The 27,825-nt window shown below is 54.4% G+C and overlaps 2 protein-coding genes across 3 annotated transcripts; one reads left to right on the top strand and one right to left on the bottom strand.

The window, feature by feature from the left end:
• Positions 1–2,139: 2,139 nt before the first annotated feature.
• Positions 2,140–17,151, top strand: FHIP2B (FHF complex subunit HOOK interacting protein 2B; the record flags this gene model as incomplete). Of its 2 annotated transcripts, none has more annotated exons than XM_080709687.1 (17): positions 2,140–2,184; positions 7,049–7,127; positions 9,312–9,484; positions 11,857–11,961; positions 12,045–12,167; positions 12,377–12,622; positions 12,739–12,932; positions 13,200–13,308; positions 13,528–13,604; positions 13,957–14,146; positions 15,221–15,366; positions 15,483–15,614; positions 15,718–15,808; positions 15,988–16,131; positions 16,474–16,614; positions 16,779–16,879; positions 17,013–17,151. In XM_080709687.1, 17 exons carry the CDS (start codon positions 2,140–2,142, stop codon positions 17,149–17,151), a joined length of 2,235 nt encoding a protein of 744 aa, XP_080565813.1. The 2 variants fall into 2 exon arrangements, with proteins under 2 accessions (XP_080565813.1, XP_080565812.1); XM_080709686.1 differs by having other exon boundaries at positions 12,736–12,932.
• A 4,255-nt stretch (positions 17,152–21,406) lies between these two features.
• Positions 21,407–23,405, bottom strand: NUDT18 (nudix hydrolase 18; the record flags this gene model as incomplete). Its single annotated transcript, XM_080710673.1, has 3 exons — positions 21,407–22,002; positions 22,252–22,465; positions 23,244–23,405. 3 exons carry the CDS (start codon positions 23,403–23,405, stop codon positions 21,407–21,409), a joined length of 972 nt encoding a protein of 323 aa, XP_080566799.1.
• Between the last annotated feature and the right edge of the window lie 4,420 nt (positions 23,406–27,825).

The following is a 27,825-nucleotide window of genomic DNA, read 5'->3' as shown; positions in this document are numbered from 1 at the left end:
CCTTATTTTATTTTTAAAAAGCGTATCAGGCTGGGCGTGGTGGCGCACGCTTGTAATCCCTTGGGAGGCTGAGACAGGAGGATCTCACAGGTTGTAAGCCAGCCTCAGCTTCTTAGTTAGGCTCTCGGCAACTTAGTAAGACCCTGTTTCCAATAAAGTATAAAATAGGTCTGGGAGTAAAGCGTGGAGGTAGAAAAGCCCCTGGGTTCCACTCCCAGTAACACACACACACACACACACACACACACACACACACACACACACACACACACAGAGGTCTCACTAAATTGCTCAAGGCCTTGCAAGTTGCTGAGGCTGGCTGAGAACCTACAATCCTCCTATCTCAACCTCCCAAATATTAGGATTACAGGTGTGCACCACCATACCCAGCTCCCTGCAGTAACTTTGACTCTCCACTTAAACTGATAGAGGTTTTATGCTAAGGTTGTTACTCAAATCAGCTAACCTGGCAGCAGAAGTTAATACCTCAGTGGTGCCTAACACTTTTGGTATATAACATATACAATGTACACATTGCCTTTTTTTTTTTCCCTGGAGCTAGAAATTGAACCCAGGGGTATTCTACCTCCAAGCTACATTACACACTACCAGTCTTTTTTTTTATTTTTCTTTCCTACTGGGGATAGAACCTAGGGGTACTCTACCTCCATGCTACACCCCCAGACCTATTTTTTATTCTTTATTTTAAAGCAAGGTTTCACTAAATTGCAGAAGGCCTAAGTAGCTGAGGCTGGCCATGAGTGAACCTAAGATCACACAAGGCCCCTAGTCCTTTCTATTTTTTTTTTTTTTTTAAACAGGGTCTCAAGCCGGGCATGGTGGCGCACGCCTGTAATCCCACCACTTGGGAGGCTGAGACAGGAGGATCGCACAGGTTCAAAGCCAGCCTCAGCTACTTAGTGAAGCTCTCAGCAACTTAGTGAGACCCTGTTTCCAAATAAAGTATAAAAAATAGGTCTAGGAATATAGCCCGGAAGTAGAAAAGCCCCTGGGTTCCACCCCCAGTGCCACCAAAACAAAAACAAAAACAAACCCAAAAAACAAAAACTAAAAAACCCAGGGTCTAAGTTGCTGAGGTTGGTCTTGATCTGAGATCCTCCAGTGTCAGCCTCCCAAGTACTGAGATTACAGGCATATGCTACCATGCCTAGTTTACACATTGACTTTTGTAAGTTTTCTAAAATAACATTTAAAAAGTCAAAAGGTAGCTGGGCGTGGTGGTTTACATTTGCAATCCCAGTACTTGGGAGGCTGACACTGGAGGATCTCAGGTTTGCCACCAGCCCTGGCAATTTAGCGAGACCCTCTACAACTTAGTGAGACCCTGTTTGCAAATAAATAAAAATCGAGCTGGGGGTATAACTTGGAGGTAGAATGCCTCTGGGTTCAATCCTCAGCACAAAATAAATAAATACCAAGCCCATAGCTATCATCTCAACTCTTTGGGAGGTTGAGGCATAAGGATCTCGGGTAAGGCTCTCAGGTTGGAAGCAACAGTGAAATTAATGTTAACAATAAACTTTATTAAACCCAATATTCCTAATACATTACTGCCCGAACATGTAGTTAATATAAAACATGATTAGGGAGATTTTTTCCCCTGTCATTTCTGGGGGTTTGGGGGACTGAACCCCGGGACATTCTACCTCTGAGCTACACCCCTAGCTCTGGGTCTCGCAAGGTTACCATTACCTACCGACCTGCATCCCCCGGTCTCAGCCTCCCCAGCACTGGAATTACAGTCAAGCACCACCAAGCGCCGTGCTCGACTGCCCACCGCGGGTCCAGGGCCCGGGCTGTCCTGTCCCGGGCACCGCGCATCAGTTGGGGACCAGCGGGCTCGCTGGGCAGGAGCGCCCGACCCGACCGCCCGGAGCGGAGCGGAGCCCGAGCCCAGGAGCCCGAGCCCAGGAGCCCGAGCCCAGGAGCCCGAGCCCAGGAGCCCGAGCCCAGGAGCCCGAGCCCAGGAGCCCGAGCCCAGGAGCTGGGCGGGCGCACGGCGGCCCCGCCTCCGCCGCCCGGCGCCTCCTCCGCGGCGCAGCCGCCGCCGCCGCCGCCGCCTGGAGCCCGGAGCCGGAGCCGAGCCGGAGCCGGAGCCCGCAGCCGCCGGGCGCCATCATGCTGAGCCGCCTCGGGGCGCTGCTGCAGGAGGCCGTGGGCGCGGTGAGCCGCGGGCGGGCGGGCGGGCGGGGACCCTCGGGCGGGACCCTCCCTGGGCCGGGGCGCTCCCGGGCCTCCCGTCCCCACCGCGCCCCGCTCCTTCCCCAGGCGCGCCTCATTCCCGGATCCTCTCCCGACCGCCCCGCTCCCAGATCCTGCGCCCACACTGCTTCCTGCGCCCCGCCGCTCTCCCAGCGCCCCAGCTCTCCTCCCCCGAGCGCCTCCTCCCGTCCCCGGGCCCAGCAGCAGCCCTGGCCAGACTTCCTGCCTTCTTCCGCCTTAACTTCCTGCCTTCTTCCGCCTTAACTTCCTGCCTCCAGAGCAGGGTCTGAAAACCAGCGGCCCCTTCCCCTTTTCTGAGCCCCAAACAACTCCAAGACCCAGTTGGCGCTCAGAGCGGGGAACCTGCGGGCCGAGTGGCCACGTCGCCAGGGAGGGGACCGGGACTGTGTGCCGAAGCAACCCTCTGCGGGAGGAACGCGGTTTCCAGCCCGCATCTCATACCAGGTCGACCTTGACTAGGGAGAGGCCGAGAGCCGGGGCCCTGGGTGGAAGCGTAGCAGAGACCGATTTTCCACTTTCAGCCTATTGGCTTTCGCAGCCCAAGGTGGCTGGCTTCACTCAGCAAGATAAACTGCAGTTTAGACAGGGTGGGTGGCGGGGGCAAGCTCTCTCTTTAACGCTTGCTAAGAAGTTGTCTGTGAAATTAATTCTTTTGACCCCCTAATTGATTTTATTGCATCAAATTGTCTCAGGAGAACCAACCTTGGGTTCTACCTCCTTCTCCCCTGCACCCCCCAGCAGTCTGAGCTCTTTAGGAAAGTGCACAGGCTTGGCCCTGGGAGGCCTGGTGATAAAATGTGAGAAATTTCTGTATCCTCTCCACCACCTCCCCAGTTTCTGAGGTCCAGGGCCTGGGCTGGCCACGAGAAGAGGTTCCAAAATGATCTTTTCCTTCCCTCCTCCCTGTCCCCAGACTGAATAAGCTGTTATCTTAGAAAGTAATCTGATAAACTAATCCAAACCGCTGGAAAGGTACATTTATGAGGATGGTGGGTGGAGGGATGGGCCCATGATACCTTAATCCTAAGGGGTAAATTCCTAATGGTGACTGAAGGAGGTGTTCAGGGTGGAACACCTGATGGTCTCAGGCCCGCAGTGTGTCCTGGAAGTGGGGCCCCTTGTGATCCATTGAGACGGGCATCTCCTTTACACTCTAGCCCTATGTCTAGGGTCTGGATCTTTCCCTAGGTAGGGTCGCCTACCAAGTCACAGGGAGCCCAGAGAGTGTGCCTTCTGCCTTTTCCTGACCAAACAGAATAAAATCTTTTGGGCTTTTCCCAAAAATATCTCTAAAAAGAAATTGTTTGAGCCAGGCGCTCTGGTACACTCCTGTAATCCCAGTGCTTGGGAGGCTGAGACAGGAGGATAGCTGTTTTAAGTTCATCCTCGGCAATTTAGCGAGACCCCCTCAGCAACTTGGTGAGACGCTGTTTCAGTGTAAAAAATAAGCCGGATATGGTGGCACATGCTTGTAATCCCAGTACTTGGGAGGCTGAGACAGGAGGATTGGGGTTCATGGTCAGCCTCAGCTACTTAGTGAGGCCCTCTGCAACTTAAAGAGACCCTGTTTCAAAGATAAAAGAATTAAAAACCCGGCTGTGCGGGCATGGTGGTGCACACTTGTAATCACTGCACTTGGGAGGGTGAGGCAGGAGGATCACGCAGCTTCGAAGCCAGCCTCAGCTACTTAGGCTTTCAACAACTCAGTGAGAGCCTGTTTCCAAATAAAATATAAAATAGATCTGGGAGTGTAGCCTGGAGGTAGAAGGCCCCTGGGTTTCACCCCCAGCCCCCCCCCAAAAAAAAAAACTGGGCTGTGGGGTGTAGCTCGTAGGTGGAATGCCCTGGGTTCAATCTCCGGCACCACACACAAAATAAATAATAAAAAAGGTTTGGGCGGGTATACCCCAGAGATAGAATGCCCTTGTGTTCGATCCCCAGTACAAAAAAAAAAAAAAAAAAAGTCATCGGTCTGGTGTTAAAGCAGCTAGCAATATTTTTAGGTAGATTGCAGCACTGCCTTTTCTCAGCATCCTGGGCTGGCTGGCTGTCCTTCATCTGAGTCTCCTGCTCTTACCTGAGTATCCTTTTTGTTGTTGCTGAATCCCAGGTCCAGGGTTTTGGGGACTGGATGAAATTTGAGGCTAGATGAGACCCCCCATCATGGAAACATTTAATCGTGGTGTTCATCCAGGGTTCCAGAGTTTTCCAACAAAAAGAATATCTTCAGGAGTTTTCTAAGGTCCTTGGTAAATGTTTTGAGTATTCACTGTGCTCAGAGCCCATCTGGGACAGGCAGGTAGGTATAAAGCATAGAGCCCTAGCCAGGTGTGTTGGCGCACGCTTGTAATCCCGGCTCTTGGGAGGCTGAGACAGGAGGATCGCGCAGGTTTGAAGCCAGCCTCAGCTACTTAGTGAGGCTCTCAGCAACTTAGTGAGACCCTGTTTCCAAATACAATATAAAATAGGTCTGGGAGTGTAGCCCAGAGATAGAAGGTCCCTGGGTTCCATCCCCAGTACCACATACACACACACACACACACACACACACACACACACAAAACAACAACAACAACAACAAAAAAAAAACATAGAGCCCTTGTCCTGAGGAAGCTGGCAGTCGGCCCTGCAGTAACAGGGTCACACAGAAGGTCATGAAATGCAGTCCGTCTTCATGGATGGAACACTTGGAAGACTGTGGGAGGTGCCACTTCAGGAAGGGCCATGACCCCTACATGTTAACTGTGAAAGAAGACAAGATTGCCTGCAGCCAGAGCGGGCGAGCTTCAAGCCCTCCAGCTCCCAGGTGGTAGCATTCTCTGCCTCCGAAGCATCCGTCCACCTATGGCTCTTCTCCTGCATGAGACTGCCAGGTGAATCGTCCTGAAACACTGCTCCTTGCTGCCTGCAACATAACATCCGGGCTTCTGGGGTTGGCCTTGGAGGCCCCGCAGGCTCATCAAGCTGCCCTTCCCCAGATGCACCTTCCAAAGCTCCTCCTGCAGGAACACCTTCCTTCTCACTGCTGAACTCTGACCCGGTTCCAGCTGGAGTTCGGGGGTGACCTCAGAAAAGCCTTCGCTGTTGCAGCCTGTTAGATGTGAGCCCTCATTTCTGAGAGGTCCCTTTCCATCCCTCTGGGGCCTCACACTACTCCTTGTAGTTATTCAGTGCCACTTTATACACTTTGCTCTGTGGCTCCTTTCTTTCTTTTTCTTTTCTTTTCTTTTTTTTTTTTTTTTTTTTTTTTACATTACTGGGGATGGAACCCAGGGGCATTCTACCTCTGAGCTACACCCCCTGCCCTATTTTTTATTCTTTATTTTGAAACAGGGTCTCACTGAGTTGCAAAGGGCCTCGGTAAGTAGCTGAGGCTGTTGGAGAACAGTGATCCTCCTGTCTCAGCCTCCCAAATGCTGGGATTACGAGCGTGCACCACCACGCCTGGCTTGTGGCCCATTTCTTGAAGACTGAGACTTAAGCTCCTATCCTTTGTAGCCTCTGGCGTGGCATCCTGCACCTAGGAGGCGCTCTCGGATGGTACTGAGTGAATGAGTACATGCCAGCTCTGGTGCTGTGATGTGGGGAGCTAGAGAGGGATGCGTGCACGCAGGAGCCCAGGACAGGGCTCGATGCAGCTGCCAGCCCTTTGCTAGACCTCACTGGGGATCCTCAGGACATAGACGAGTGGAGAGGGATGCAGGGTCCCCAGGACACTGAGTGCTCTGAGCAAAGACCTAAGGGTAGAAATGAGCGCCTATGGGCAAGGACTGTCTCATGATGTCATTTTTTTCTGCAAACATTTAATTTCAGGAAAAGAGGAGGAATGGCCTTTTGGGGAGTTTCCAGGTAAAGCGGTCATTTTCAGTTCCTAGGCCAGTTCCAACCAGGGTCTGGAGATAGAGGGAGCATTCACAGAAAAGGGGGAGGCAAAGGGCTTTCTCAGAGCAGTGTCAGAACCCCTGGGGCCAGAGGAAGGGCAGGAGCAGAGCTTGAGGTAAGGGTGTTGCTTGAGGCCCTAAATGAGAGAAAAAAGCACTTTTTTTTTTTTTTTTGCAGTATTGGGGATGGAATCCGGGGGCATTCTACCTCTGAGCTATACCCCCAGCTCTATTTTTTATTCTTTATTTTGAAATAGGGCCTCACCAAGTTGCAAAGGGCCTCACTAAGTAGAAGCTGAGGCTGTCTTCAGTCCTCCTGTCTCAGCCTCCCAAATGCTGGATTATAAGTAGGCGCCACCACACCCGGCAAGAGGAAAGCCCTTTATAAGTAAGGCACCTCCTCTGTATTAAACTAACATTACCCGTCTGGCTGCATGGTGCCTGCCATGGCCTTGAACATAGATTTTTGTAAACATCTCACTGAAGGGACTGGCAGACCTAGTCTTGGCGACGGGTTCTGTCTTTAGCATTCTGGTGGTTTCTCTTTCGGGGGCTTTCCCCTGCGCTCCTGCCTATCCTGCTCTTGTAGCACGACTGGGTTGTGTGTTGAAATGCCCAGTATCTATTTCCCTGCCAAGGTCCCCTGGGGCAGGCCTGTGGAATAGGGACATGTGTGGTGGGGTGACTGGGGAGCCGGGCCAGAACGTCCTTGGTAAGATGAGGAAACCATGCTTCTGTGTTCTAGAAAAATGTGTCAGTATTCCCTCTGCAAACCTGGCAGCTCTGCGTGCCCTCCGGGGCGTAGTGACCACCTGAGTGGACACCCCACAGGCCTGTGGGGTCTGTTCCCATGAGCACCAGTGGCCATGGGCCTGTGGTCATTAAGATCCCCCACTGAAGCCACGGCTCTGCTCTCTCTGCAGCGGGAGCCCAGCATTGACCTGCTGCAGGCCTTCGTGGAGCACTGGAAGGGTATCACCCACTACTACATCGAGAGCACAGGTGGGCCTGCCCCTCCGCAGCCAGGGACCCCTGGAGGGAGCCGGGAGGAAGGCATGGGCAGAAGTCACAGCGCAGGTGTCTTTGGAAGGTGACATCGGCTGCCCAGAGTTGGGGCCAAGCCAAAGGAGATGGGGAAACAGAAGGATGGTAGGAAGACCTAGAGCCTGGCCACCTCTGGTCCTCATGGCTTAATTGCTGGCCGCACCCTGACCTTTTGGGAGAGGACCTGTGTAAGGGACCTGCAGGGTCATGGAGGTTGGGGATCTTACGCTCACGGTTGCAAGGCAGAGGTGGCAGCACTTGGCCTGGCTCCCAGTTGGGTAGAGTCTCCAGGCCTTTAGGCCCCCAGTGCTTGAACCTGAGGTTACTGATGAAGAAATGGCACAGATTCCCCTTTGCCCTGAGCCAATTTAAGGACATTTTCCTGTGCAGACCTGTGGTAGGAGGACAGAAACAAAGGTCTAGAGTAAGACTGGGTCCTTGTCTCCAAGCTGATTCCTCAGAGGTCCAAAGCCTGGGTCATCTGGAGATCACTCACTGAGGGGCAACATCTGATTGGCTGCTCTGTAGTCCATGCCCTTATTGGTGGAGACAAGTGGTTGCCAGGCAACCAGATCCTACATTCCTAGCTTTCCACTTCCCAGGGTCCAGTGTACACCTTTACAAAAGGCTTTTTTTTTCCCCAGCCAGAACCAGTGTAAGAAATTACAAAGTGGGCTTGGGGCACTCTGAGGGACCCTCTAAGAGTTCCCTTAGACCAAATTTTACCTTGGCACTGTGGATATCTGGACTTATTGTTTCTTGTTGAGAGAATGTCCTGTGCTTTGTCATCTGCTGTCTGTCTACCAGGTGCTAATAGCCCCCTGCACTGTGATACCCCTAAATGTCTCCAGATGTTGCCCCACCCACCCAGGTCAGAACCGACTATTTAGACTAAAAGCTGTATTGACCGAGAGCCCAGACCACAAGAGATTAAGGTGAGATCCATTACTGGCTCAAATCCTTTAATTTCCAGAATAGTCCCTAGACCTGAGGCATACAGAGAGGGCGAGGCAGGCAGCCTTGCTCCAAAGCCTCGCCTGCCAGGCATAGTGGTGCTGGCCTGTAATCCTAGTACTTGAGAGGCTAAGACGGGAGGTTCACAGGTTTGAGGCCAGCCTCAGCAACTTAGTGAGTTCCTCAATAACATAATGAAACCCTGTTTCAAAATTTAAAAGAATGAAAGCAAAAAGGGCTGGGGATGTAGCTCGAAGGTAGAAAGACCCCTGGGTTCAATCCCCAGTACAAAAACAAAACAAAACAAAAAAACCTATTCCTTAAAGAAAAGCTAGGGGGTGCTCCAAGGCTGGTCCCAAAGCTTTCTCAAAAAAAAAAAAAAAAAAAAAAAAAAATCCCCACACCTTCTGAGGCTGGCTCCCAAAGCCCCACCAACCAGTTCTTCCATCAGGGCCTCTGCATGGTGGTAGAGCAGGTGTGGGTGGTGGGAAGGTTGTTTTCTTAAAAACAGTCCTGCCTTCTGTGAGTGGAGAAGGGACATAAACAGGCTCCAGGAGGTTGTCACTTAGGAAGCTGCTGGAATCAATGGCTTCTGTAGCATGTGCCGGACCCCGCGCCCGCAGCTGCGCACTCAGGCCCAGAGCCGACAGCTAGCTCTCTCTCACATGATGTTCTCCGGTGAGCCCAACACTGTCCTGTCCCAGGGTTTGGAGAAAAATAACCGTTTATGTTTCTGTTTTTTGGGGTTTTTTTGTTTTGTTTTGGTGGTGGTGCAGGGGATAGAACCCAGGGGCCTTCCACCTCCGGGCTATACTCCCAGACCTATTTTATATTTTATTTGGAAACAGGGTCTCTTAAGCCAGCTGAGGCTGGCTTCAAACCCGTGCGATCCTCCTGTCTCCGCCTCCCAAGCGCGGGATTACAAGCGTGCGCCACCACGCCCGGCGGAAAATGGCCCTTTGATGAGGCACTGTCAGCCGGAGGACCGCTTTCTGGTTGGCATCCAAAGGGACTTTTGTCATTTTTAACTACACAAGTATAAACCGTACACTTCTGTTTCCTGGTTGTCTTCAGCTTCCCCCCCCCCACACATTTCCCAGACCTGACTCTGTGACTTCTCCCTTCTGGGCTGGGCAGGAGAGGGTCCAGCCTCACCCCACTTACCCTTGTTTTCTGACTCTCAACTAGATGAGAACACCCCAGTCAAGAAGACAGATATCCCGTGGCGGCTGAGACAGATGCTGGACATCTTGGTATACGAGGAGCGGCAGCAGGATGTGGCTGGCGAGGCGGGGCCCTGTCTGGAATACCTGCTACAGCACAAGATCCTGGAGACCCTGTGCACCTTGGGCAAGGCTGAGGTGGGCCCCCCCGAAGCCTCTAGAACCTTCTGCCCCCGCCACCTCCTGGGTACCAGGCTTTTCTACCAGTGCCACCCCAGTCCTGGCACTGGGCACGTGAGGGGTGGCATGGGGGATGGGTACTGTGACCGTCTCATTCCACCTGCTCCAGGGGAATCCTGTTCTCTTTCGATCACTCACTAAAGATGTATTGAACACTCGGTGCATGCTGAGCTATGTTCTAGATGTTGAAAACGCAGCAGCTATAAAAATAGACAAGAATCCTTGTGGGGGAGGGACAGGATTGTCACGTAAGTCACCTCTTGTTATCTGGGGGGGCCTGGTTTCAGAGCACCACTCTCCCTCTCCTTGGATATCAAAAATCCATGATGTTGTCTGGTGTGGTTGCGGACACTTGTAATTTCAGGACTTGGGAGGCTGAAACAGGAGGATCGCAGGTTCACAGCCAGCCTCAGCAATTTATTTTATTTATTTATTTATTTATTTATTTATTTATTTATTTATTTTGTGGTACTGGGGGTGGAACCCAGAGGCATTCTACCTCCGGGCTATACTCCCAGACCTATTTTATATTTTTATTTGGAGACAGGGTCTCACTAAGTTGCTGAGAGCCTCACTAAGTAGCTGAGGCTGGCCTCGAACCTGTGCGATCCTCCTGTCTCAGCCTCCCAAGCGCGGGGATTACAAGCATGCACCACCACACCCGGCTCAAGCCTCAGCAATTTAGTGAGGACATCTATAACTTAGTAGTGAAACCCTGTTTCAAAAACTAAAAAAATTAAAAAAAATAGAGCCAGGTGTAGTGGCGCATGGTTGTAATCCCAGTACTTGGGAATCTAAGACAGGAAGATCGCAGGTTTGCAGCCAGCCTCAACTATGTAGAGAGGCCCTTTGCAAATTAGTGAAACCCTGTCTTAAAGTAAAGAATAAAAATAGGGCTAGCCAGTACTCCCAGAACTTGGGAGGCTGAGACAGGAAGACTGCAGGTTCCCAGCTAGGCAGCCTCAACTACTTAGTGAGGTCTTCCACGAATTAGTGAGACCCTGTTTCAAAATAAAGTATAAAAAATAGGGCTGGGGATATAGCTTGGAGGTAGAATGTCCCTGAGTTCAATCCCCAGTACTACAATAAATAAATAAATAAATAAATAAATAAATAAATGGGCTAGGGATAGAATACCCCTGGGTTTAATGTCCAGTAACAAACACCACACACACACACACACACACACACACACACACACACACACACACACACAATGTTGAAGTCCCTTATATAAAAAAGTTCCCAGAACTAATTCCCCCTGGATACTGAGGGTTGACCATATTTGTATATAACCTTACACATCCTCCTGTGTCTCTAAATTGTCTTCAATTACTTATAATACCTAGTACGCCCACCATGAGTGCTATAAAAATAGTTGTTATTCTGCATTGATGAGGAAATGATGACAAGAAAAGTCTATGCATGTTCAATGTAGATGCAGTTTCATTGTTTATTTATTTTGATACTGGGGATTGAGCCCAGGGGCATTCTACCTCTGAGCTGCACTCCCAGCTCTTTTTCAAATTTTTAAACAGGGTCTGGCTAAATTGCTGAGGCTGGTGTGGAACCTGCCATCCTCTTGTCTCAGTCTCCCAAGTACTGGGATTACAGGCAAGTGCCGCTGTGCCCGGTTTCAGTTTCGTTTTGTTTTGGTTTTGCTCTATTTTTTTTTTTTTCTTTTTTGGTGGTACTGGGGTTCCTGGAAGCCCTTCTACCTCCGGGCTACACTCCCAGACCTATTTTTACATTTTTATTTGGAAACGGTCTCCTAAGCCAGCGCGCGCGGCTGGCTTTGAACCTGCGCGATCCTCCTGTCTCCGCCTCCCAAGCGCGGGGATTACAAGCATGTGTCACCATGCCCGGCCTCTATTTTTTTTTTTTTTTATTCTTTATTTTGAAACAGGATCTCACTGAGTTGCAGAGGGCCTCGCTAAGTAGCTGAGGCTGTCCTTGAACTGTGATCCTCTAGTCTCAGCCTCCCAAATGCTGGGATTACAAGCATGCACCACCACACCTGGCTTAGTTTAGTTTTGTTTTGTTTTTTAAATAGTTTTGATCTGAGGTTGAGTGAGTCCACAGAACAGATGCAGAGAAGTCACAGCTATAGAAGGCCAGCTGTACTGTATTCAGTAGTGACCGGGAGAAGGGGTTGAGAACACAAGGAAGGCCAATTTCAGACATCATGGGACGGGAAGGAGGTCTCGTGGAGAAGGTGGCCTCTGAGCCATGACTGAGGAGGAGATGTGCCCTGTGGCTCTCTGGGGAAGGATGTTCTGGGCAGGTGGACGTGACCAGCCTCTGACAGGCCACTCTGTTCCTGACCCCAGTACCCCCCAGGCATGCGGCAGCAGGTGTTCCAGTTCTTCAGCAAAGTCCTGGCCCAGGTGCAGCACCCCCTGCTACATTACCTCAGCGTCCACAGGCCTGTGCAGGTGAGGGGCCAGGAAGCCAAGGGGTGTCTGGGCCTGAGCCCCCGCTTCCCTACCTCTCTGATTCTGTCCTGCTGCCCTTCCAGAAACTTCTCCGGCTTGGTGGGTCTGTCGCTGGATCTCTCACAGAGAAGGAGGAGGTCCAGTTCACCAGCGTCCTCTGCTCCAAGATCCAGCAGGACCCACAGCTGCTCACCTACATCTTGGAAGTAAGCACTTGTGTGGGGAACAGGAACCGGCTGATCCGGAGCCCTGGGACACGCGTGCGGGTCTTTCTGAGGGAGGGGAAGGAGAGAGCGTCACTTGAAAGGCACCTGGGCAGCTTCCCTGTGGCTCAGACAGAGGGCCACCCTGTCCTCTTAATGGAAGACCCAGTGGAATGGCCTCCGCCATGACCTGCCACCCACTTCCTTTGCAGGGTAAAAAGATGATAGGTAGGAAGAAGCTATCCAGAGAGTCTGCCGTCCTGCCTGACGACACGGCCTGTCACAGAGACGAGGATCATTCCCACAAGAGCGCTCCTGACAAGGGTCCCCAAACGGACAGGGAGCGCTGTGAGGCTCGGGCCTTGAACAGCCCGCTGCCGGCTGAGACCGAGGCGCCAGATGGTGGGACTGGGGACAGCAGCCTCATTACCTCTCTGCTGGGATTGTGCAAGAGCAAGGTGCTGACCGCAGAGGTGGCGGGCATGGGGGCCCGCGAGGGTGGGATGAATTTTCAGGAGATGATCTGGGGGGAGCAGAAGCATGTCCCTGAGGTCGTCTCCCCATCCCCTAGAAGAGTCGGGTGGCCCTGAAGGCGCAGGAGAGCCTGCTGCTGCTGGTAAGCGTGGCCTCCCCGGCAGCCGCCACCTACCTGGCACAGAGCAGCCCGTGTTGCGCAGTGATCACCGAGCACCTCTGCGAACTGTACCGGGCCATGCCTGCCTTCCTCGACCCCGCAGACATCGCTGCTTCCGAGGGCATCAGCTGGAGGTAGGTTCTTGGTCACGGTGGAGTGGGCAATATCTTGAGGGGCTGGTAGCCCCTTCCGCTGGTGTCCATGTGGCCACCCTCTCCCTGAGAGCTCCTGGAGCCTTCTCTCCAGAAGCTTCATTTTTGTGGTCTCTGATCACACCTACACTGGAAACTCAGCCACAGAGGTTTCAGAGGAGAGGGAGAAGGCGGCTCCCAGACCTCCTTGAGGCAGATCTTGAAGCGTCTCTCTTGTTCCCCCAGACTCCCCGCCTCCCTCTCGCCTAGGTTACCCAGTGCCCCATCCGATGAGGCATCCTTCCCTGGCAAGGAGGCCCTGGCTGCCTTCCTGGGCTGGTTTGATTACTGCGACCACCTTATCACAGAGGCACATGCGGTGAGCACGGCAGGCACAGGCAGAGCTCTGTCTTGGCTCCCCTCGCTATCCAGTTTGGAGGACAGATACTTGGTGATGGAGCAGGGGCGGGGGCAGGAGCCAGCAGGGCCCCGGTTAGCCAGGCCCTTTTGTCGGGCACATTGGGCACCGTGAGAACAGCGATTCCCGGGGAGGTAGTGATGGGTGTGAACACAGCAGCCTGTGCTCTTTGGCACGCAGGTGGTCGCGGAGACCTTGGCCAAGGTCGTGGCTCAGAAGCTGTTTGTGGAGACGCTGCAGCCCCAGCTCTGGCACGTGTGAGTGTCTGTTTCCCTGCACCTTGGCCCGGCCACATCATGCCCCCCACTGAGCCCCTTGATGTTTCTTTAATGCCTGTGACCTCGCTGGCTAGAGTCATGTTTGTGGACTCAGCTGCTTAATGATTGCCAGCCTGTCCTCCTGACACACACATGGCTCAGCCATTTGGGTCAAATGATGGCCTCCCGCCCCTAGCCACAGGACAGCAGTAGGGCCGAGGACCTGACCAGACACAGATTAGCCAAAGATGTCAGGAAGGCAGGAGAGGGTCTACACCCCGCACCCAGTCACTCCCTGCATGCCACCGGCGTGGAGGATCCCCGGCCTGGCTCAGGTGCCCTCCACCTATAGGTCCGAGCAGAGCATCCTGACCTCCACCGCCCTCCTGACGGCCATGCTGCGCCAGCTTCGCTCCCGTGTGCTGCTGCAGGAGGCCGTGGCCTTCCTTCTGGGCACTGGCCAGCAGCCTGCACCTGCCGAGGACAATCCCCGCACCCTGTGCGCCCACCTCATCGGGCACTGCGACCACCTCTCCGATGAGGTAATATAAGAGAGGTGCCCCTGTCTGTCTACCCCACCCCTGCCCACGGGATTGCCTACATGCCTCTTCCCCTTTTCACTTGTTCTGCCCAGTGATGTTACCTCTGAGGCCTTGAGCCCCTCAAAGCAGCGGCCACAAGGTAATCTGCGGCCAAATTGTTTTTATCACACAGAAATTTTCTGTGATCACACACTTTTTTGTGTGGTGCTGGGGATGGATCCCAGGAGCATTCTACCTCTAAGCTACACCCCAGCCCTATTTTTTATTCTTTATTTTGAAACAGGGTCTTACTAAGTTGTGGAGGGCTTCATTATGTAGCTGAAGCTGGCCGCGAACCTGCAATCCTCCTGTCTCAGCCTCCCAAATGCTGGGATTACAAGCGTGTGCCACCACGCCCGGCACCCCCAACCCTTTTTAATCTTTGTTTGGAAACAGGGTCTCACAGAGCTCCTGAGGCTGGCTGCAAACCTGTGATCCTCCTGTCTCAGCCTGGCAAGTACTGGGATCACAGGCATATGCCACCATACCCGGCTCACATGCTTTTTTTTTTTGGTGGTACTGGGGTTCCTGGAAGCCCTTCTACCTTAGAGCTACACTCCCAGACCTATTTTTATATTTTTATTTGGAAACAGGGTCTCTTAAAGCCAGCGTGGCTGGCTTCGAACCTGCGGCGATCCTCCTGTCTCCGCCTCCCAAGCGCCACCATGCCAGGCTTTTTTTTTTTTTTTTTTTTTTTTTTGACACAGTGTCTTTTGTCAACTGCTTTCTCATTTGTTTGGCTTGTTGAAGGCTCAGACACTCTTTAAGATAGGGGAAGAGGTGATAGTCCCATTTTTCAGACATAGAAACCAAGGCACAGAGAATCCAACAGGCATGCCTGAGATTGGCACTTCAAATAAGTAACAGAACAGGGACTGTTCAGACTTCCCAACCCATTCAGACCTGCCACTGTAGCCCCAGACTATGGGAGGTGACCCCCACCTGGAGGACGTTCTTATCTAGGCCAGCAGTTCCCAGGCACTGAGGAGGTGGGGGAGAGTAACAAGGGCTCCCTGCTGGCCCCTCTTGGTCTAGATCAGCATTGCCACGCTGCGCCTGTTCGAGGAGCTCCTCCAGAAGCCCCACGAGTGGATCATCCGCAGCCTCGTCCTGTGCAACCTCGAGGGCCGCCTGTATGTGGCCCGGGGCTCACCCGAGCCCGAGAACTATGAGGACACTCTGTAAGTAAAACCGGGGAGGCCTGGGGCTGCCCAGGCCCCGCTCAGCCCTCTGCACACCCATGTGTGTCCGTCCATCCCTCCACTCATCGGTGCACGCTGGTCTGCCTCGGCCACAGGGATCTGGAGGAAGACCCCTACTTCACCGACGGCTTCCTGGATTCTGGCCTTCAGCCCCCGGCGAAGCCTCACCCGGCTCCTGCCATCGGTTCCAGCGACGGCAGAACAGCAGTGACCGAGATTGTCAACAGGTGGGGAGCGGCTCCAGCTGGGTTCTGTCTTTGGATCCAGCGAACCCAGGAGAGCAGGGGGTACCCGGGGAGGTACCCTCACACCCAGGCTCCTGTCTCTTAGTTTCCTCTGCCTGGTTCCTGAGGAAGCCAAGACCTCCGTTTTCCTGGACGAGACCGGCTATGACACTTACGTCCACGATGCCTACGGACTGGTGAGTGGCCGCTGCAAGCTCCTCCTCTCAGCCCTCCAAGCCCTTGGGTTGAAAGCCCATTCCCATGTCCTGCTCAAGGCGCCCCCAGCCCATCCTTCCTGCATGGGGTCCCTGTGCTGGACCTTCCCTTCTGGGCCCTCTTCCTCGACTCTCCCCAACTCTCTGCCATTCTGCTTCAGTTTCAGGAGTGTAGCTCTCGTGTGGCCCACTGGGGCTGGCCCCTGGGTCCTGCCCCCTTGGACCCCCATGAGCCTGAACGGCCTTTCTTTGAGGGTCACTTCCTCCAAGTGCTATTTGACCGTATGGCCCGGATTTTGGATCAGGTAGCCAACAGCACCGGGGCCCCCAGGAGAACTCCAGGCTGGGGCCTTTGGAGTCTTTCACATCAGGGGCCAGTCCCTGGCCATGGGGCTTGACCCCTCTCCGGTTCTCTGGTTCTGCAGCCCCCCAGCCTTTTCCCCAGGCGGGAAGCCCCATCTCGCTTCTGCCCCACACGCCCTAACATGCTTTGGCCCTCCGCCCCAGGGAATCCATGACACACACACATCACGTGAGTCTCCCACCCCCGCACACGTTCACACCAGCCAGGCGCCTTGCTGGGGGAGTGCAAAAAAATGCTCGCCACCCCCTGCCAAGCCTCAGCATTGTCCATCTCCGCCCTGCAGCCGTACAGCCTGAACCTGCAAGTGACCTCAGTCCTGTCCCGGCTCGCCCTCTTCCCCCACCCCCACATCCACGAGTACCTCCTGGATCCCTACATCAACCTGGCCCCTGGCTGCAGGAGCCTGTTCTCTGTGCTTGTCAGGGTAAGGATGCCAGGAAACGGGAAAGACGGGAGCAACGCAGGGGGTGGGGGCCGGAGGAGTGGGCACCAGGACCCCCACCCCACTCCTCACGGTACAGCAGAGCCAGGGGAGCCCGCCGGAATGTGGTTGGTCCCCATTTCGGTCCTCTCTGACTCCCGCTCTAGGTGATCGGGGACTTGATGCAAAGAATTCAGAGGGTGCCCCAGTTCCCGGGCAAACTGCTCCTGGTACGAAAGCAACTGATGGGTCAGGTCCCCGGGGAGCAGTAAGTAACCAAGGGAAGTGGGTGCCTCCAGGTGGGAAGTGCCTCGGGTCGGGAGGTGGACAGTGGGCTCTCATGCTGGGCAAGCACCCGCCACTCCCAGCCGGGCACCCCACCTCGCGCTGTCTCCTCACAGGCTGGACCATCAGACCCTCCTTCAGGGCGTGGTAGTACTTGAAGAATTCTGCAAGGAGCTGGCTGCCATAGCGTTCGTCAAGTTCCCTCCCCATGGTCCCCACCTGAACCTCTCCCCATCCCAGGAAGGACAAGTCTGAGCCGGGAGTATGATGGGCGGGGAGATTTCTGTCCCTGCCTCTGCCTGAGTAGCCACTGCTCCCCTCTGGGATGGGGACCTCAGCTCCCAGGTGACTCCAGGAGGCCTCAGCCTATGGACTTTGGGCCCGGGTTTCAGGGATTGGGTTTCTGAGGTGCCGAACAGCAAAAGAGAGGGCCTCCCAGGCAGCACGGTGTCCCTGGGCCTTCCTGGGGATGTGAGAGGTGGCCGGTGAGCACCAGACCCTACCCCTGTGTGTCATGTGACTAGCCATTCTGGATTGGCTGTGTGTGGCCAGGGCCATGACCTGTGATTTAACTCTAGAGGCAACAGGGGTTGTGAGCTGCTGGCTCTGAGGCCGGCCAGGAACCCAGGCCAGAAACATGGGGGCCAGAAGCCCTGTGTCATATCAGTACCAGCAAAGCTGCTGAAACTTGACAGTTTTTTTCCCTGCCTTCTTGGCTTGGGCCACAGACAAGGGGCAGTGAAGGGAACTGTGGGGGAAGCCCCCTCTTCCTGCCCTGCCCTGCTGGCGACTGTTGCAAAATTTCCAACCGCCTCATGGCAAATGCCCAAAGCATGCTCCGCGCCCAGGCGGGGGCAGCTGCTAATGAGAACCCTGGTGCAGCTGCAGCCAGGGCGGGCGAGGGCCTTGGAGCCGGGGAGCTGGGTGCCAGGCCCCAGCTCCAGCTGGTTCCTCTCTGGCGCCTTCCGAACCCGTCCCAGCAGGTCCACAACACCTGGACAGCGAGGTCGGCAACCAAGGAGGCTCGGCCTTGCCCTCCAAATTTCGCCCCGTGCGCAGCGCTCCCAACGCAAGACACGATCAGGACACACAGGCGATCAGGACACACAGGCGGGGCAGGATGCCGGACCTCAGACCCCGCGGGCCTGGCGGGGAGGGGCTGAGGCCCAGGCAGCCAGCCAGTCCTGGTGTTGTTCTCCCTGTGTGCCCTCCTCTGCTGGGGCTGCCACCCCACCCGGGCCGAATCTGTCTCGACCTGCAGGAACACACGGGCGGCGCCAGGCATTACCTCACAGCAGGGCTGCAGTTGCTGGCTTTGCTCCTGGGCAAGGAGGAGCAGGCCAGAGCCCCTTTCGCTTCCTTTTCCTGCCCAAGCCGCTTCTAGAGCCTGGCCCAGGTTGCCAAGAGGTGACATGAAAGAGGAGGAAACTCGATGACCTCTACCTCTCCCGCATTCCTCAGCGGGGGAGGACCTAGCTGCTGCTCCCAAGAACACAGCGTGCGCGTGTATGTGTGTGTGTGTGTGTGTGCACGCGTGCACGTGCATACACAGGGGTGCTGGTGTGGGATGGAGGAGCCCGTCTCTGGATGAATCGGGACTGGACTCTTAAAACGTTCAGGGTCTGGGAGTCGCAGGCTCTCACCTCTCATCAGTGCACTTTGGCGTTTGCACGGTGTCTTCCCCGGACAGCACAGCAATAAAGTGATTGTGTGGACACGGTTTTCCTCCAGCCTCTGTACCTGCCCAGAGCGTCTCTGCTAAGTTGGGGCCATCTGCCTCCCCTAGGCTGGCAAGTTCAATTCCCTTTCCAGCACTGGAGCAGAGGTGGGTGGTAAACAGACAGGCTCTGGCAATGCAAATCTGATATTCCTCCACACCTGCCAGCAACCAGATTCTCCTGGCTGAGCAACATTGGTGCTCAGCTCACCTCCAGCAGCTTGCCAGCCTTCGAGCCACCGGGAGGGGACCGGCCCCTATGGGAGTCTTGTTTTCCTGTGTTTTTACATGTATGACTTTGGGGGGGGGGGTGCTGTACTGGAAATTGAACTCAGGACTATCCCATCAGCCATATATCTATTTTTTTATTTTGGAACAGAGTCTCACTAAGTTGCTAAGGGCCTCACTAAATTGCTGAGGCTGGCTGTAAACCTACAAACCTCCTGTCCCAGCCTCCCAAGTACTGGAATTGCAGGCATGCGTCAGTATGCCCGGTTAGCATGTTGTATGACTTTCATTTGTGAATGATAGGGCCTGATTTTTTTTTTTTTTTAACAGTACTGGAGTTTGAACCCAGGGGCATTCTACCTCCAAGCTATACTCCCAGCCCTATTTTTTTTTCCCCCAGTACTGGGGATGGAATCCAGGGGGCATTCTACCTCCAAGCTACACCCCCAGCCCTATTTTTCTTAATTTTGAAACAGGATCTCAGTAAGTTAGAGGGCCTCACTAAGTAGCTGAGGCTGGCCATTAACCCACAATCTTTCTGTCTCCGCCTCCCAAGGACTGGGATAAGTGTGTACTACCATGCCTGGCTTGAGCCTGATATTTAACAAACTTGTCCTTAGATAAGTTTGGGGAGGGGAAAGGGGGTCCTCTGAGGTGTCACCAAGAGCACTCCATTGTTAGGCAGGCCAAGAACTTGGAGCAGGGCCCTCCCTTGGTTCTTGGTCGGATGCATGTTAGAATCACCTGGGCTGCTTTTTCTTGTTTAGTTATTTATTTAGGTACTGGGGGTTGAACCCAGAGCATTCTACCTCCAAGTTGCTAAGAGCCTTGCTAAATTGCCAAGGCTGGTTTTGAACCTACAACCTTCCTGTCTCAGCCCCCCCCCCACCAAGTAGTGGGCTTAGAAGTGTGTACCACCATACTAGGCTGGGCTGCCTTTTAAAATGCCAGTGCCCCTCCACCCCTAACAGTTCGGTTGTTATGGGGGGGACAGAACGTTCTGGAAGTCCTCTAGGTAAGTCTAGTGCTGAAACCTACCAGTCTTAAATAGTGGTGAATATCACTGCCCTTTTTTTTTTTTCTTTTTTCCCCCAGTACTGGGATGGAACCCAGGGGCATTCTACCTCCGAGCTACACCCCCAGCCCTATTTTTTAGTTCTTTCTTTCTTTCCTTTTTTTTAATTTTAGGTTTTTTTTGCTGTTGTTGGTACTGGGGTTCCTGGAAGCCCTTCTACCTCCGGGCTACACACCCAGACTTATTTTATACTTTGTATTTGGAAACAGGGTCCCTTAAGTCAGCGCGATCCTTTGGTCTCCGGTCCCGATCCTCCTGTCTCCGCCTCCCAAGCGCGGGGATTACAAGCGTGCACCACCATACCCGGCTAGTCTTTCATTTTTGAAACAGGGTCTCACTGAGTTGCAAAAGGCCTCACTAAGTAGCTGAGGCTGCTGTGAACCATAATCCTCCTGTCTCAGCCTCCCAAATGCTAGGATGACAAGCACGCGCCACCATGCCTGGCTATTACTGCACTTCTAACCAGGCATTAGCTGGACGTAAGGGGGTACCAGAGGATGTGTCATCAGAGAAGCTAAGGCTTCCTGCTACCCTCCAGAGGTCAGAGAGAGGAGATGGCAGCTGGGAAGGGCTGGGGAAGGGGCCTTTGGGTTTTTCAGGCCCTTTATGCTAGACAGTAGTCACCCAAGGTAGAAAGTCCATTCAAGTGTTTCCCAGCTCAGAGTCAGAATCTCTTTCTTGGCATATGATATATTTTCTATGTTCATCACCTTTGGTAAAGTTCTTTTATTTAAAAAAAAAAAAAACGCAAAACTGCCCTGATTCTATTGGGCCAAGGGGAATTGCAGAAAGGGTTCATTGCAGCTTGGGCCGAGAGTATAAAAAGGCAGAGGTGAGCGGGGAGTGGGCAGGATTAAAGCCAGGCAGCTCAAGGAGAAAGAAACTCAAGCAGGGCAGCATTTCTGATTCCTGTCTCCACTGGCTGCTTCCTGAGTCCCCGCTGCTCAATCCGGGAGGGTCTGGCCCTTGCAGTCACCTCCCACCTCAGCAGGACAGAAAAGATGGGGAGAGCCCTGATGAGAGGCTGCAGATGGGACAGGGAGGAGCAGCCCTCCTGAACAACAGCCTCGCCCCACTCCTTCCCCACAGAGACATGTATGCAGGCAAGGTGGGCAGCACCTATCGACTCAGCAAGGGGTTCCCCTGAGGATCTTCCCCCTGCCCCTCAAGATATAAATGCCTTAAAAGATCGGGATGCAGGCCTTTACCAAGGTGGGCACAGAAAAAAAATAATGAGATGCCATCTGGGCTTCAGAGAACTCCCCAACCATTTAGGGAGAAGCCTCTGTGTGCCCACAGGACAATCACTCTGGACTCTTTGCTTGGTTAAAAGGCACTGTCTCTTTTAGTGCAATGTAGAGACCTGCTCCACAAAGCCCTCCTGAGAACCAGGCAGCCGGCCCTGTGCTCCCTGGGTGCAGCCACAGCCCTGCCCGGGGGCCTCCCTGGGCGGAGCTCAGCTGCCCAGCTCCTGCTGGCTCCGCACCTCCCTATCTGTTCAGTGGGACGACAGAAGATTCCTGGAGCCTCTGTCGAAGCTGGCTTTGCAGGTCTCCCTCCATCACCTTCCACCAAAAGTAGTTCTCACCCCGAACTTTCGGGGGCTCATCATGGAATCCTGGGTTCCGAAAAGCCACCGTCACCAGCACATTCAGGCACACGCCATCTGCGTGTTCTTTGCCCAGGTGCTGTAGTCCGAGCAACCCCTTGGTCTCCACCGCCAAACTGTGCAGGCTCAGACACTCCTGGAGCAGCCGCAGGACAGCCACCTTGATGCCACCCCTCTGTTCCATGGGGGTGAAGCCACAGGCAGTGATGGGCAAATGTGGCACCCCCACCGTGCACACCAACACCCACACCTCCTGGACGCTAGTAAAGGTGGCCACGAGGCGCTGGCAGACCAGGCTGCAGGGAAGTTCTTGGGGCAGAACGAGAGGGTGCCCGGCTTGCTGGCGGTACTGGGCAGCTAGCTCTACCAGGTGCAAAATGTCATGGGCTCGCAGTGGAGTGGGCAAAGAGATCCGTGGATACCAGCCAGCCTGCAGGGACTCTGCATCTGCTTCCTTGGAAGTCTTGAGAATTCCGCCTAGGGGAGATTAAGGGAATGGACCAGGAGAGGGAGGAAGTATGTTAAATATTGGGTCTGGCAGAGAACATGGACACTCAGGCACTCCAGTCCTGACCCAGCGGGAAGCCCGAGCTCTCAGACTGCAAGCAGCTAAATGCCAGTCATGTACCACGCCAGAAGAGGGCTGGCTATGGAGGAGCTCATCTTACCAGAGGACAAGCTGGGGGAGAGGTGGCCTTGGTTTATGTGCCACCAGGCAGGCTGTACCTGTGGGGTGAGCGAGAAACACGAAGCGGATCCAAGAGGAGCCCCGTTCCTCCACGGACAACAGCGTCACAGGCTCGCAGTGCAGCCCAGCCTCCTCCTTCACCTCCCGCTGCAGGGCCTCCACGATTGTCTCCCCGGGCTCCATCCTGCCCGCAGGTAAGTACCACGACCCACGGCACTCCTTCTTGGCCTCCTGGATCAGTAGCACCTCATCCTGAGGGGGCAGAGAGAACCTTCATCCCTGGTCTGAGAGCTCCTGGGAACCGCCCACCCAGCAGCCTTCCGCACCCAGGTCTAGGTGGGGGTCAAAAGTACTAGCCCAAGGCTGCCTTCCTGGTGGACACCTTTGAAATGAAGAGCTCTCTGGCAGACTGGCTCTTGGTCATATCATCTCTGTGCTAATTCAGCCCTCTGATTTCCATTTCAGGAAGGGGCTGAAAATGAGGACCCAGGGTGAGGGTGGCCACACGTCCTGTGCTGATCAGAGTCTCTGTATGTCACAGTGAGGTTCGTGATTCCCGTGGGGTTTGTAAACTGCTTGTGGCTGGTCCCCTCTCTGGGGTCTGTGCTTGTTCTGAAACTCCCTACCTCCCTGGCCTTCGTGTCGCTGTCATCCATCAACTTGCACAGGGATCAGACCCGAGACCTGAGTGCCTCTCTCTGATCTATCTGTGGGTCTGGGGAAGTTCTTGGAAGCCTGGCCAGCTGTTCCAGAGGGACCACTCCGAGTCAGACGCCGTGCTAGGCTCCTAAGAAGGGAGGCGGAATACCACAGCCCTCTCCTCAAGGAGCTGAGGCCTAGTGAATGAGGCAAACCACCTCTGGCCCTCAGTTCCCCCTGGGCTTAAGGGGACAATCGCAGGATTCCAAGTGTGAGAGTGCTTTGCAAAACTGGGACGCGCCATGCACAAGGAGCGGTGGCTTTCCGGTCCCCACCAGGGCTGGCTGCGCGCTCCCGAGACCCGGCAGAGGGTCGGCGGGCGGACGCTCACCTGCTCGTTGAGGAACACGGCCAGCACCACGTAGCAGACGTTCTTCCGCAGCCGCACGGGCACCGGGGGCTCGCCGGCCGGCTCCGAGTCACAGCTCTGCACGCCCAGGCCGCGGCCCCCCAGCACTGCAGCCAGCGCCCCCGCCACGCCTTCCGAGGCCATCGGGTCCCCCGGGAGGCGGCCGTCGGGACCCCGCAGACCCCAGAGCTGGGCGGGCCGAGACCTGGGCGAGCGTGCGATCCTGCGCCCACGTCCCCTCCCCTGCAGCCTCCCGCAGGAGCGAACGCGGAAGCGCCCGGCCAGCCCCGCCCGTTGATAGGCTGCTCAACACTGCGGCCTGCCGGGATTGGCCAGCCCTCGTCGGTCACCGCTGGGGCGGGCCAGTCTGTCAAGGGGCGGGGCGCTGGGCAGCAGAGACCCCAGCCCAGATTCCGCCCCATTATCACTCCTTTTTTTATTCCCCCCCTCTCTCTCTTTCGCTCTCGGAATGCCTTCTACTGCCAACCCTGCTAATTCCCCCAGTGCGCACTTGGCGCGGGTTCCGACGGTGACGTCATCCTGCCCGCAGGGTACAGAGCGCCTGGGCGGCCAGTGGCGGTGGCGTCATAAGCCCGATGACGTCACGGAGGCTCGGGCTCAGCGCTTGGACCCCCTGTCCAGCTTTTATCACAAACAAAGTAGGGCATTGCCGGGGATGATCACTTCCCAAATAACTTTCTCCTTACTTGATCAGAATGTGCTGAATGTCCCCTGGCTGAGTGAACAGTCTCCTGCCTGGGAGATTCTAATCTAGTTGGAGAGATGGACGTGAACATCATAGAAAGTCAACTGAGGGTTATAGGCTGAGTGCTAAATCATAGGTTTGGGCAGGAGATGTGACAGGGGCCCAGAGGAGGGAGAGGCGGGGCTTGGGTGGTCAGGGTGGGGCAGGGCTGGGGATGGCAGGAGGGAACTCAGGGCCCCAGAGGGCCTGGAATCCGCCGCCCAGCCCTCCCCAGAGCGCCCCTGTCCACCACACGTCCCGAGCAGTGTCACGGCCTCTTGCGGCAGACTGAGCCCTGGGAGGGCAGGGGCGGTGCCCTCCCACCCCGCATGCAGGGCCTGGCCATTGGGGAGCAGGGTGTGGGTTGTTTTGGCCAGCTCCTGCTGCTCTCCCAGCCTGACCTTTCCTCCACGGAGCTCCTTTAACCTCCTCCCAGGACAGGAAGGCAGGGCCAGCTGGAAGGAATCTGCAAGCGAGCCCAGTCTGGGCTTCTCACCCCAGCAAGGCTGGTTTTGTACACCTCCCTTCTCAGGGAACAGTGGCTTGGTGGTGCTGACAAAGCTCTGGACTTCAAGCCAGATGTCCAGCTACTGCTGGCTGGCTGGCTCTGTGCCTCTGGGTAAGTTGGGCCTCAGTTTCCTCATCTTAAGAGTAGGGTCAAAACAACTCTCCTTTTACAGAGTGGTTGGGAAGCCAAGATGTCCGCAGAGCAGCTGGGTAGACTGAACAGCACCGGGCATGAGCACTGGCAGCTCATGGACCCTCCAGGCTGGCCCTCTGCGGCCACAGTGCTTGTTGGCGTCATGAAATGGGCCTCTAGGGCTGGATTTGAACTTCACTGTCGGGAACCCCAGCCACACACTGGTATCTGTGCCCTTCTTACATGCTCATGCTGACTACAGGCTCCCTGGAGGCAGGCCCTGTGTGGGCCAGCAGGGTGTGCCTCATGGGTACAGGATGTTTTGTGTGTATCTGTGCCTGTGTCTCTATCTGTGTGTTTGTTTGTTTGTTTTGGTATTGGAGATTGAACCCAGGGGCATTTTACCCCTGAGCTAAACCTACAGCACTATTTTATTTTGTATTTTGAAACAGGGTCTCTCTAAGTTGCTGAGGGCCTTGAACCTGCCTCAGCCTCCCAAGTACTGGGATTACAGATATGTACCACTATGCCAGGCCCACAATGTTTTTGTTTTTGTTTTTGTTTTGTTTGCAGTACTGGGGATGGAACCCAGGGGTAACCTGGGTTCTACCTCCGAGCTACACCGCCAACCCTATTTTGTATTCTGTATTTTGAAACAGGGTCTCACTGAGTTGCAAGGGGCCTCACTAAGTAGCTGAGGCTGTTCACGAACCGTGATCCTCCTGTCTGACCCTCCTGAAAGCTGGGATTACAAGCGTGCACCACCACGCCTGGCTAATGTTTGAGGCACTTGCTGAACACTGTTGGGTCCACCCAAAAAAAACCCCAACTAAACTCAAAGTCAGGACCTCAGGGCGGCAGAGCAGCTGTCAACATAGTTAGCTGGTGTGTGTTTATGCCCCTCAGTTTTCCCATCTGTGAAGTGGGGGCGGTGTTGGTCACCGGCTCCTTTCTGCCTCCCAGGGATGATTTGAGAGAGAGTGAGGTCATGTCTGGGCAGGGCTGGGGAGCTTCAGAGGCGTCCTAAGATAAACACCAGACGGCCTAACTGCCTAGAAGAGCAAAGACTGCCACAAACCGCAGCTGCACTCCCCCATTAGTGCTGGGGAAAGCGCTCCGCTCCTAGCCACTGGGCCCAGTCAGCCCCGTCATGAGCCACGCTAAGCTAACAGGACTCGCAAAGGCCCCTCATAAACTTCGAGGGCACGGAGGGAGGGCCCTTGACAGTGTGCCTAGCCCATCCCAGTACACCAAAACAGCAAAGAGGCCTTGGGAGGAAGAGAACGGCCGGCCGCCAGACCCAGGCACTAACAGGCCCTCAGACAAAAAGGAAAGCAAGGGAGGGAAGAAGGCTGAGGCAGAGCCTCGAGGCCTCCGAGTCCACTGTGTGTCCTCTGTTCCCAGAGCGGAGAACACCACTGCGAGGCAGACGGAAGTGGTATAGCCGGAATAACGCTCCTGGCACCCGTGGAGCACCCTGGGGACAGGGACATGTGCCTGTGTTTGAGCACAGGCGCAGGGAGGCCTGGGGTGGGCACCTCTGGATGCAGGGGCAGAGATGGGCAGACGGGGTGGGGCGAGGGTGTCCATGAGGCTAGTTTACAGGGCAGCAACCCTGTCTCTTGACAAAGCAGGGAGGGCGAGGAGGGCAATGGCCCCAACTAAGGAGGAGGGCTGATGTGGGCGGGGGCTTGTCAACGGGTTTCCAGCGTGACTTTGGGGGAGTCATAGCCACACCTAGGTAGACATTGTTGGATCCTAGGCTAGAGAAAGGACATCAGGCTGGGTGCAATGGTGCGTGCCTGGAATCCCAGTACTTGAGAGGCTGAGACAGGAGGATCACAGGTTCAAGACCAGCCCCAGCAACTTAGCAAGACCGTGCTTCAAAATAAAAAGGAAGCCAGGCGTGGTGGCACACACTTGTAATCCCCATACTTGGGAGGCTGAGACAGAAAGATCGCAGGTTCAGGGACAGCCTCAGCAAGCAGTGAGACTCTCAGCAACCTAGCAAGACCTTGTTTCAAAATAAAAATAAAATAGGGCTGAGGTGTAACTCGGGGGACAGAATGCCCCTGGGTTCAATCCCCGGTGCCACCAAAAATAAAAAATAAAAATAGGGCTAGGGGTGTAGCTCGGAGATAGAATTCCCCTGGGTTCCATCCCTAGTACCACCACCACAACAGAAATAAATTAATTAATTGAATAACTTCACAATAAAACAACTGAGAGTTTTATAAGGAAAGGGGGGAGCAAGCACACCCTGAGCTCACTCTGGCTCTGCTGCTTATGAGCCGGTGGTGCCTGGGCCAGAGGGCTTCTGCAGGAAACAATGCCACAGTGCTCCAGGCTGAGCCTCAGGGTTGCCCCACCTGCACGGGCTCCATTCCCAGGACCAGTCTTGGAATAAATGGACATTGGTTCACCTGCTGTATCCAAAGAGCTGGACCAAGTGTGACCCACCATGGAAGGGGAGTGAAGTAGAGAGATGAGGACTTGTAAGGGAGAAGCCCAGGGTCTGGGCTTCTTCCACCCTCATGGACAAAATTCCAAGCAATGTCTTTCTCAGGAAGGATCCTTCCTGTGTCTTTGGTTCCGGGGTCACATCAGGACAGGGCTATGGAGGGTGAAGTGTAGGTAGGACTGTATCCTTCAGTGCTACTTGGAACATGATCAGCTATAAAGTGCATATATTAAGAGGAAGACAGAGAAGAGGGCAAGCCTGTCGTTAAATTCCATGAAGGGCTAAGACTATAATATAAACGAGGTGGCCTGAGTCAGAAAACTTGGTTCAAATCCCATTTTGGCCACTAATATGCCATGTGACTTTGGGTGACTTATTTAACCCCCAGCTTCCTGTCTCTTCTTCTGTAAGGTGGAAATCAATCCTCTCTCCCCTCAAATAGTGACACGGGATCAAATGAGGTCATTTAAACCAAAGAGATTAAATACAGTAAATGAAAACAGGAGCAGGTAAAATAGAGCCGTTCTCTAATCTTTTCTCTCTCTTTTTTTTAATCCCAAGAAAAAGTGAAAATAACCAAACTCTCTGAACAATGAAGAAAACGAATATTTTTTTTTCTTTTAAGCATGTAAATCATGGCGCAGCCACTTAGTGGACTATAAACAGCCATTTAAAAGGAAGTGTTAGGTAGCAACATAGAAAATGACTACAACACAGT

Source organism: Muscardinus avellanarius (assembly GCF_963383645.1).
Source record: "Muscardinus avellanarius genome assembly, chromosome: 14".
Classification (NCBI taxonomy): Eukaryota; Metazoa; Chordata; class Mammalia; order Rodentia; family Gliridae; genus Muscardinus; species Muscardinus avellanarius.
Note: the sequence above shows the minus strand (reverse complement) of the source record. Positions and strands in the feature narration are given on the sequence as shown.